This window comes from Cucumis sativus, chromosome 3 (genome assembly GCF_000004075.3).
Source record: "Cucumis sativus cultivar 9930 chromosome 3, Cucumber_9930_V3, whole genome shotgun sequence".
Taxonomy (NCBI): Eukaryota; Viridiplantae; Streptophyta; class Magnoliopsida; order Cucurbitales; family Cucurbitaceae; genus Cucumis; species Cucumis sativus.
In genome coordinates this window covers 26,778,080-26,789,258 of record NC_026657.2, presented here as the reverse complement: position 1 = coordinate 26,789,258, position 11,179 = coordinate 26,778,080, and the positions used below count along the sequence as shown (strand labels likewise).

Sequence of the window (11,179 nt, the reverse complement as noted above, 5' to 3'; positions counted from 1 at the left end):
TCCTCCCTCGTAAGATTTGTCTTTTTTTTTTTTAACTTGTTTGAAATGTATGTACTTGTAATATATTATGTACATTTTTATTATGTATAGTTTAAAATGTATGCATGTGTAGTTTGAAATTCATTGTATGTTTGGGAATGTATTATGTAATTTTGTATGTGTACTTCATGCTAAGAGATGTATGTATGTGTAAGATATTATGTATGATTTTATATGAAAATGTATGAGTTTTTATATGTAAGTTTGAGATTGAATGTGTAAATTTGAGATTGTATATTGATATTATATAATCTATGTGTATTGTAGGTTTTTAAAATTTTTGAATACGAATTTAAATTTGATAGTTAATTTAAATTTGAGTTTAAATATGAATTTGATAGTTAATTTAAATTTGAGTTTAAATATGAATTTCTGTTTAATATATATCGATTATAATATGAATTTGAATTTAAGGTTGGATACGAATGTGAATTTTATGGCTATCTTGTCTTTATGGTAGCCTATTTATTTATGTCAAAAATTAGTTTCTAATATGTTAATTACTAGCTTTGAGATTCTTAAGAATCTTTTAATTAAGTATGTATGAATTATCATGTATATGAATTATTAGGTATAGGAATTAAGTTTAAATTTGAATTTAATTTTAGTGCTATATTAGAGATTTGACGATATAGCTTATTCATGGAGTAGGTTGGAGTTAATTAGTTGGAGTAAATTGGAGTAAGTTGAGAGGAGATATATAAAATTAATCAAATGTATTTATGTTTTAGGGCTTTTAACGAGATGAACAAGAGGTGGATGAAACTTAGGGACATGTTTTCGATTGAGTACACATAAAAGTTTTCCAATTTTTAGAGGTTACAAAATATCACGTCAATAATTACAAACAATAAGGTATCAATGTACGAGAGGTATGAATTCGAATTGAGACTCATTAGAGGGTGTGGAGACATCTATTAACCACTGGAATAGCATTTTCATACATAGACTGAGTGTATCATGAAGAGCCCATGAACTTGTACAGAGGTATGCAAAAACTTGATAAAGGAACGAGTAGTAGTAATAATCCTTTTGATGAAGGATATCTATAAGATAGATGTAGGCTTTTTTGTTTTTTTTTTTTACTTTAATGTAATTGCTTTTAAACATTTTGAACATATAATATGTACGTTTTATACATGTATATATTGTATTTGATTTATTATAATTAATGTAAAATTTGAAACTTTATAACTTGTTGCACATCACGTTTCTTGCCAAATGGGAAACCAAGAACAATATTCAACAATAACGACAACAAAATAATCAAATAAATAATTAAAAAAATTAAGGTTTTGCTGACGCATAGACTTCGTCAGCATAGAACACCTTCCCCGACACATGGCCAAGACGCCGGGGAAAGACTTTTTGCCTATGCGACGTTGGTATTAGCTATGTCGATGTGCCTCACTCACGTCGGCGTTAGCTTTTTAGCGACGTCCTTCTCGCGTTGGTAAGTCATGTGTCGACGTTTAGGGTTTGTCGACGTGGTCGTTGCCCAAGTCGGCCAATGTTTTTTCGACGCGATTTTCCCTATGTTGGTGCTGACGTCGGCAATGCTTTTTCAAATGTCTTTTTCGTCCTTTGTCGACGTGTTTGTGCGTCAACCATTCCCTTGTTTCTTGTAGTGATACATAATCGTTTGTGTTGCTTAACTCTACTAAATGTGTATATTGCGTACAAGTTTTCCTCTCTTTTGTTCATAAATATAAAAGAAAAGAGAGGTTTATTGGGTAAGAACTCTAATGCTCAAATACCATTTAAATATAAAATAGTTTTAGCAAAAATATATTATTATTTTATTCCTCCTCTCCTCACCACAACCAACTAACGTCAAATGCACATAGAGATATATGCATATCTACATTTACCTATCTTCTCACCCTTTCTAAAACTTGGGTGCTCTTATGATCCATATTCATGAATGGATCTATAAGTTTATAAAAGAGACTTTCACATTGATAATTAACTAAGCAATGTGGGAATGCATGTGTTAAATAAAATAATAATAAATATTTGCTTATTCAAAATTTTCATTTAACATTTAAGCCAAAGTAAAGAAAGAAACTTCATTACAACATGATGCTGACAGAGGAGTGAATAGTTCCTTCAGGCAATATGAATTTTCAAACGAATTTCAATTTAAGGCGAGCATTCTCTCGAAACCTTCACCATTATATACTTGCTCTTGCTTAAAAATGCAAATACTCATTAAAGCAAGCAACCTCCTGATGTCTTGTTGCCACACACACTAGCATTTTTGTATATATATATATATGTTTAAGGAGGGATTTAGTGAAGTGGTCGTATTGTTACAATCCTTTTATCGTATGTTTAGTGAGGTTTTAGTTACAAGCTCTCTCGAGAAGTTAACACGAACACCTCATTTCTTCTTTTAAATATAATAAGGTGTTGGATAATGCTGTGACTAAACAAGACAAGTAATAAGAACATTGAGGTTTTCTAAGAATTACTTTTTTGTGGTGTTCACAATCATAAAGAATGAATACAAGCATGCAGTAAGTAAAGAAAAGAGAGAATGAAAGAAAAATATGATTGCATTCATAATAAAAGATTTAGTTCTCTCGACCATGGAATTTAAACTATCAATACAATAGAAATAAAAATTACAAATAGAATGTAAATGAAATGAGTCAAGTTGCAAAACACAATCACTTGGGCTCTTTGGGTCCATTTTATGCCTATTACAAAACTTATGGGAGATGAGATATGAGATATGAATTCTTTACAACTCTCTAACTCCAAGCTCTCACCTAAAGCACCAAGAGAAAAAGTTAGAGATAAAATTGGATTTCTTTCATCAGATTTCACACACCCTCGAAATGAAGGAGATGCCCTGTATTTATAGGTATTTTGTTGATGGGACTACACATGGTTTGATGCACAATTAATTCCTTGACTTTTGAGCACTGTCATGCAGCACCGAAGATGTTATTTTGTCCTTTATGCTAACAATTTCACCAACTCTTATTGTCTTCTACCGATTTCTATTGTCTAACATCTTCTCGTTGGTTGACGTGAGCAATGACTGTCTAAGATGATTGCTTCACTTCGCTTTTTGCTTCTTTTTATTGAAAATCTATGTAAATAGACGTTTAATATATACTTATCTTTTGTAACTCGCATATGCTACATGTTATTCCTCTTAATTATATCGTAATTATGCTCCATTACTCTATTTAAACGACTATAACAACTTGTATTTCTATAAGTTCCAAATGATATTTTTTAACAACTTTACAAGCTCGTAGACCAGTAGAAATGAGTGTTCTCGACAAGGAAAGTAGATAGCCGGGGGTTGGTTTTGTGATTGCAAGGAAAATATATTATAGGTAGAAGGTAAAATAGATATACTATAAATGAAAAATTAATTGGTTAAAAGTGTAGATACGATGAATAGGGAATATATCAGAGTTTCACTCATTCATTTTGGTTGATCATAGAACTGAAAGTGAAAAGGATATATATATCATATATGTTACCGGTTGATCTTGTGTGCTTACCTAATTCTTCCTCCCAAAAAGCCAAAGCAAAACGCCACAATATTTTTTTACTTAATATTGTTGCATTTTTCAAAATTTTTTAAGGAAAAATTTCACCTAAGTTTTTTTCATTTCATAATTGTCTAAAATTAAAGTTGGGTTTGAAAAGGTGTAATAGAGGAAAGGTAAAATGGAAATTAAACATTTAAAGGAGGGTTAAAATGGTATTTCCACGGTATCTCTATTTAAGAAAAATTGGTTCTTAAAAAAGAGATTAGTTTTGTAATTAAGTGAATCTTTTGTAGGTTAAAAGATAGCAATTTTCCATAGTTGTGTTGTTTTAGCACTTACCCTCAATTCTGCCTATTAAAATAAAATGATGCTTATGTCTCATTTCTCATCTGTGAAGGGCAAAGTAAAATTTTAAATATAAATATAAAAGAGAAAAATATAGATGTAGATATTATCTTCTCATTGTTCTTCATTTTCAAAAAAAATATATATATATCTTCTCATAGTTTTCTTAAGATTGAAATTAATTGTTTTTTATTTATTTCGAAAAAGACTAATGCGCCCTAGATTCTAAAATTGAGATTTTATTATAGTTATAAGAAAACTATTTTGAATGACAAAACTATGGAAAAAAGCTTACAAATATATCGAAATTTTATAGTCAATTAATGGTAGATAATGACAATGGTATTTTGAATAGATATTTTGGTTTTAAAGCTAATTGGCTATTAGTTGTTATCGCGGATAACTACAATCAATGATAACCTTCTATTTGCTACAATTACGATTGTTTCTCCTCGATTTTCTCAAATTGAAAGTTATCATTGATAGCAACTATTAGGATAAAAACTGGTAATTGTCATAAGTTGGTATCACTTATAGATACTATAAATGATAACTTTGAATTTGAAAAATGTTGTATTAGTTGCTATTAATGATATCGACTTCAGATATAGCTAAATTGTAATCACTAAAAACAAAAATTGACATTTTACAACATCTCTCATTTTAGCAAATATTTTATTTTTATGTTATATTTTTAGCTTGTTTCCTAGACTGTGGTATTTGCTATAATTTTTCTTTAAATAAATGTATGTAATTATTTTTAATAGATAAAAATTTCATAAATAGTCCATATGGTTTATTTTATAAATATTTGTTTTAGGAAATGTTGGAGGTGGGGGAGATGAGAAACCACAAAGTTCATAGTCAATTAATAAGTTGAGGTATGGTTGGTTATTTATAGATTAAATATTAGTTATAACTTATAAGGCATGGGATTAAAATTTTAGAATAAATAAGTTAAAGAAAAAAAAAAGGTTGAGCATATAAATAGAATTGGGTTAGAGGGTGTAGGACTTAGGAGTGCAGATGTGAAGTGGACATACAATGAAGTACTGCTACTACCGCCAAATGATAGAAGACAAAGAAAAATAAGAAGAGAATGAGTTAAAAGTCGTTGGGTATCCTCCAATAATTTGATCAACTTTAATACTTCACTTGGACCCAAACATCTCCACAACCATTTTCAAAATCTATCCTTTTTATTTATGAATTCGTACTAAAAATTTGGCCAAACTTAGACTTTGTCTGGACTCCAGTATGTCCTTTTGCATATTTTTTTATATCCAATAAGTCATGGTTATCAGTAAAAATAAAATAAAATTGTTATCAGTAGTGTTTATTTGCATGTTTGGAAGCGAACAATAGGTTAGTTTCATGCACACGAAAATCTGTTCAAAGGTAGTCAAACTAGCAATATCTCTTCCACTTCTCAAAAATATATATAAAAAACGTCTTTCTATAGATTATGGTGGAACCACTAAAAAACAACTGGTCCTTTTGGAGATCTACAATAAAAAGGTGTATGAGGATATGATTTCATCAACTCAACAATCCCTCCATGTCTAGTTACTATAAGGGACGAGGGTTAAACACTGTAAACTAGTAATTTAAATTTGTATATTAATCATATTGAAGGTAGTCTTTGTCGAATTTGTCATAAGAGGTTTGGCAAAATTTGAAGTTGATTGTCGAAGATGGTCATGACCGGAGTATTTCGAGAATGTGGTAGCCATAATCACCAACGGTGGCTTATATAGGTAGAGTGATTAAAAATATTGGAAAAAGGTGAAATTAAAGTTAGATGAGTCGGTTAAAATGACAAACTTAACTTCATCCTTATTTCAAGTTAATAACTTTTACCAACTCACCCTGATTAAGTCTGTGAACCCCAACATGCTATAGTGGCAATGTAAAAGAATTCTTGTTTTTTCTCCAAATAAATAGTGCACAAAACTTAGAGGCTCTTGCCGTGATCAAGGACCTTTCTAATCAACTTCATTTCCAGGTCCTCTGGTGGTGATTAGCATCCCTTATTTTTTAATATAATTGTTCTGAATTTGTTACTGCACTTTTTGTTTGGTGGACTTGTCTTATTTTACCTTTTTGGTTTTGGAGATTGAGGCCCTTGTTGTGTCTGCCTGGGTGGTTTCTTTTGGGTAGTGTCCGTGTCTGGCGAATGGTGTTGCTCATCGCCTTGTGCATGCGGTCGATTGACTTTAGTAGTTTTAGGACGGTTTTTGTGAATCTTCCCTTCTCAGGAGATTCTTGTGCGGGGTCTTTGATGCATTCTTGGTTTGCTTCTACTTGTGTTGAATGTTGAGTATGGTATGACTTTGGACCTTTTTTCCTTCTTTTAAAAAAACAATAAAATTAAGGGGAATTTACATCATTAGAAAAAAATTAAAAGTATTTACAATCACTACAAGAAAAAGGAAATTTCCCGACGAACAAAATTATCGAAAGATATATAAAAAGCATCGGGAAAGGACATGCGTTGGAGCAAATGTGTCGGGAGAGGAACTCTCGACGCACCACTATTGTGCGTCGGGAGTTCCTAAACATCTTCTAGCGTTGTATGAACTTCGAAGATGCTGTCAACATAGCATCGAGAGATGTCTAGAAACTCCCGACGCACATGTGCGTCAGGAGTTCCTCTATTTTTTTAAAAAAAATACATTCCATTATTCAATAGAAGGTATATACATCATCGAATTCATATAATTGCTATATTCAAATTGAAATTTTGAAATTCAAACTCAACTTCATCCTTTCAAATTCAAATTCAACACTTCAATCTCAAATTCAACACTTCAATCTCAAATTCAATACTTCGAATTCAAATTCCTAAAACCTACAACTAATTCAAAATCTAAATATTTAAACTAATTTGAAATCTAAAACTTAAAACCTAAAACTAATTTGAAATCTAAAACTTAAAACCTAAAACTAATTTGAAATCTAAATACTAAAACTAATTAACTAAAACAAAACAATAACTAAACTAAACCACTTACCGGAATGAAGAGTAACGACGCAACGACAACGAACGGTCGAACAAGGACAACGGCGAGCGGCGGCGTGGATCTATCTCCTTCTCGGCCTCTCTCTAAACTCTCTCGACCTTCTCCTTTTCAGTTCTGTTTATTACAGAACCTAAAAGGTTTTTATAAGAGAATTCCTGACACATATCGAAAACGTCGAGGACACCCCCTATTCCTGACGTTTTACTTATGACGTTGAGAATGGCTAAAAGTTTTCCAACGCTTTACTTATGACATCAAAGATGGTTAAACGTTTCTCGATGCTTTACTTATGACGTCAGGAATGACTGAACTTTTTCCGACGCTTTACTTATGACATCAGGAAAAATGCAAGAATTAAATATTTGTTTATCTTCTCCTGACGTCGGAAATAATTTTAATGACCGACGTGTATTTTATGCGTTGAGGATTGGCCTTTGTTCCGATGTTGGTTTTGCCGACGGCTTTTTCTGTGTCGGGAGAACTCTGATTTCTTGTAGTGAATCTATGGAAAGGAATAAAGCTTAGGGCACACCTCTTTTTTATTTTTTTTATTTTCCAAACATACCCTGGAAAATATTTAAATCTTCACGTGTTGATTACTCGTGCCTCAAGTTCAACGTTTTTCGTCTTTCTACGTTCTTCGATGATTTCTTCATAGTTGATCACTAAGCGTCTTCTTTATTAATAATCCTTGGTGTTTTGATCCTCAGCGATGATACTTCCTAAATCATCGACGTTTTCATCACCGACAACAACTTCTTCTTTTATCATCGATGATCAAGTATTCATTTTTTTCTTTTCCTTCTTCTTTACACTTCTAAGCAACTACTTCGTACATCATCGGCCTTAGCATGCTAGCTAGTCACTAGTACATCGAAGAAAGGTTGTTTGACGCTTCAGGGTTCGTAAGGCCAAAGATGATGAGTATGAAAGGACTGAGCTAGGGAAAGGAAGCCCTAAAGGTTGCCCATAAAATTGTTGTTGGGCGACCAAGGAGAAGGATGAAAACAAGGTCCTTATACCTCTAAATACCTTGTCGTAAGGAGCAACATTTCAATGGATGAAGGAAGACGTGTGGATTAGATCAACTTAGGTTTTATTTATATGCCTTGGAGAAAATGTATGTAATTGTTAAGTGTGAACCTTGTGTAAAGTGTTAGGTTAATAAAAGAGAAGTTATGTCTATTCTGCTGCATTACTATTTGTACTTACTGCTTAGTAACGAATTTCTTTGTTATGGCAAGAGTGTTAAACGATGGAGTAAAGTCTAAAGGTTACATATTTTCCTCTATGACGAGTAAGTCTCTAAGGTTGTAATCGAAGGCTTCGCGATGAGACAAGTTGAAATAAGTTATTCCACTTACTAGATGTTCATCGCATCATGATCTTATGGGGTGTCTAGGCAGCACACCCCCATTTGATCGCAGGAAGTGGCATATAGGGCAAGTCGTGACACACAACAAGTATGAGGCATTCTCATCAATAGGTTACAAAAGATCCTCTCATTTCATCATTTCAATTCATATAAAATTTTATGCATTTATAAATCACATACATTTGGAAAGCATAATAGAAATCATGTATATCTTGAGGTTTCATTTGGAAATATCTTTAAGGAGTTAAACATATTGGAAATCGTTTTTGTTATTGAAAACATTTTAAAGAACTCCATTCACAATCAATGTGCTTCCTCTCCTAACTCCTAGCCGAAAACTTCCTTACTCTTATTTGCAACTCCTCGCCAGATTCAAGCTCTCTCTGAAAATCTTCTGAAAAATCTTGAAAATTCTCTCGATTCTTTCTTAAGTAAGCTCGAGGTAAAAGTAGCTTCAAAATGACCGGACTTCATCTATTCATAAGTCTTTCTAGGAAAACTTTCCATGCCAAAATAATTTGGTATTTAAAAAAGTATTCTTAAGATAAATAAAATAGTTCACATAGAAAAATATAAAAATGGTTAAGAGTAAAAGCTAAATGAATTTTCATATATTTTTATTAAAGTAGGTGATATCATGTTTTTTCTCCATGACGATATTAGGTTATAGATTTGATTGAAGGCCCAATAGAATTGCGTTACCCCCATGAGTATAGAAAGTATTCATTGGCCAGTTGACAATAAATTAATGGAAGAACTAAAGATAAAATTTTATAATCTTCGAGATTTCAATGCTTTCTTGTTTGAAATCCATTGAAGGACGATTTTGGTTTTACGTAAATTTTAAACCAGATTTTTAATTAAAGCTCGAAGACCAAACTCTTTCAACATCTCCAATGGCAGCAACAAATCATAGATCTCCTCTTCTTCCCCTAAAATCTTTTACATCTCTTCAACCCAAACCTCTTGGCAACATTTTCATGCTCAAAACTCCAAAAATTTCAGTCAACAGACCTCTAGCACTCCAAATTACATCTTCTTTGAAGAACAACCTGGTTAGTTTGTGTAATCGATCTGTGTGTAGATTTGTTTGATCAATCGTCAGATCATCGTGTGTAACAGTGTAGTTGACTTTGACAGGTTTTCGAGGATCGTTCTAATGGTGTGATTTGCTACAGAGACGACGATGGAGAGATTATTTGCGAAGGATATGATGATGAAGAGATTCATATTGAGGAAGAGATTGAAAAATTACCTTGTGAAAAGCCTGATGGAAGGTAGAAAATAAATGGGATCTGGGTTGATTCTCGATGTGTATCTTAATTGCTTTTCTGTTTTTTTGGTTTTTGATTATTGTTCTGTTTCAGAAGGGATGGAGAAGTGAAGATGGATCGTCTTCTGCTGCAGACAATTTGGGAGAAGCAGTTAGAAAGCATTAATGGTGGTGCGGGTAGTGGAAGAGGAGAGATTCGAATTGGAGCGAATGGATACAATTTGTAGAAATGTAAATGGAAGTTTGAAGGTTGAGTGAAAGAGAAAAAGGGGAAATTTGGGGTTTCATTGTGTTCAAATTTGTATGATTTTGCTTTTACATCTCTTTTAACGACTTGAATTAGATTGTAAATATTGTAGCCTACAATAAATTGTAAAAACGGTAAAATCCCCTTTGTAGTAATCATCTAAATTACTTCACTTCCTTCCTTCCGAGTTTTTCTAGTGAGGATCCAACAATTACACCTTACTCATTCCAATGCCATTCAAGTTTTTGTGCTTATTTAGTTTTGAAATCTTAAACACTCATTTTCCAATTCTTCGTATCATATACGTTTTTCAACTTCAAACTTTTAATCATTTTTTCGATAAATTCTTGAATTTCAACTTTGTGCCCAATGAGTTTCTTGACACATCTTATTTTTATAAGTTCATAAGCTACTAAACCTATTATTTGACATAAAAACTGAAAGTCTAGTTGTTAGACATGAAAAGTACAATTTTATATCGAATTGATCAGATGATTTTTAGAAGTTTTGGTGGTATACGAAATTGAAAGCATAGTGATAGTAAATTGTAATTTGTTGTTATGTTTTATATAATTATCAGAACTAAAGTTGTATCCCTTTTGCTGTTATGTATGTAAGACAAAAGAAATTTGGTTGTGGGTTACACATGAAGAGGGGTTTGGTGAACAAAATTAAGTTGAGGAAGTAATAATTGAGAATTTGGGGTGAGGATAGGAGTGGAGTTGGTTAGGATATCCACAAAATTACAATCTTAGATTCTTTTGATATCTATGTTTAAATATAAATCCATGTGTTTAGAATTAAATGACATTCTTATTTGTATTTTTTAAAATATAAAATAAAGAAACAAGCTTCCTTAAATACCTTAATAATATATTCTTTAAAAAAACCTTAATAATTTAAATTTTAGATTAATTTTTATGAATATAACAAAATACCAAAATATTCACAGTTCGAGTAACAAAATTAAAAAAAAAAACTTCATGATATTATTATAAATTTCAGGTTTGCCCTTGAATATTGCGGACGATTTTTCATTTCTTTTTCTTTGTGATTTATTGATCTACTCTTCATATTATTACTTTCTTTTACATTTATTCTTCTAGAATTTTTTTCTTTTTCGTCATATCTCATATTTTTTTCTTTCTTTTTCACTTCTTCAAACTCCCACTTGGTAAACGATCTTCGTTATCTCTCACATTTTTTTCCTTTTTTCACTTCTTCAAATTCCCACTTGGTAAACGATCTTCATCATCTCTCATATATTTTCTTTTCTAGATCTAAATGATCATGTACTAAGATCTAAACGATTGTGTACCAAATATAAAAGATCTTGATACATTATCTGATCTTAGACAAAAA

At 31.6% G+C, this 11,179-nt stretch overlaps 1 protein-coding gene across 2 annotated transcripts; it reads left to right on the top strand.

Moving 5' to 3' along the window:
- Positions 1–9,047: 9,047 nt before the first annotated feature.
- On the top strand, positions 9,048–9,998 carry LOC101216011 (hypothetical protein). Of its 2 annotated transcripts, none has more exons than XM_011653424.2 (3): positions 9,048–9,352; positions 9,438–9,574; positions 9,668–9,998. In XM_011653424.2, the coding sequence occupies exons 1-3, from the start codon at positions 9,194–9,196 to the stop codon at positions 9,795–9,797; spliced, it is 426 nt and encodes a 141-aa protein (XP_011651726.1). In that variant the 5' UTR covers positions 9,048–9,193; the 3' UTR covers positions 9,798–9,998. The 2 variants fall into 2 exon arrangements, with proteins under 2 accessions (XP_011651726.1, XP_004144478.1); XM_004144430.3 differs by having other exon boundaries at positions 9,049–9,352; positions 9,665–9,998.
- Positions 9,999–11,179: the final 1,181 nt, after the last annotated feature.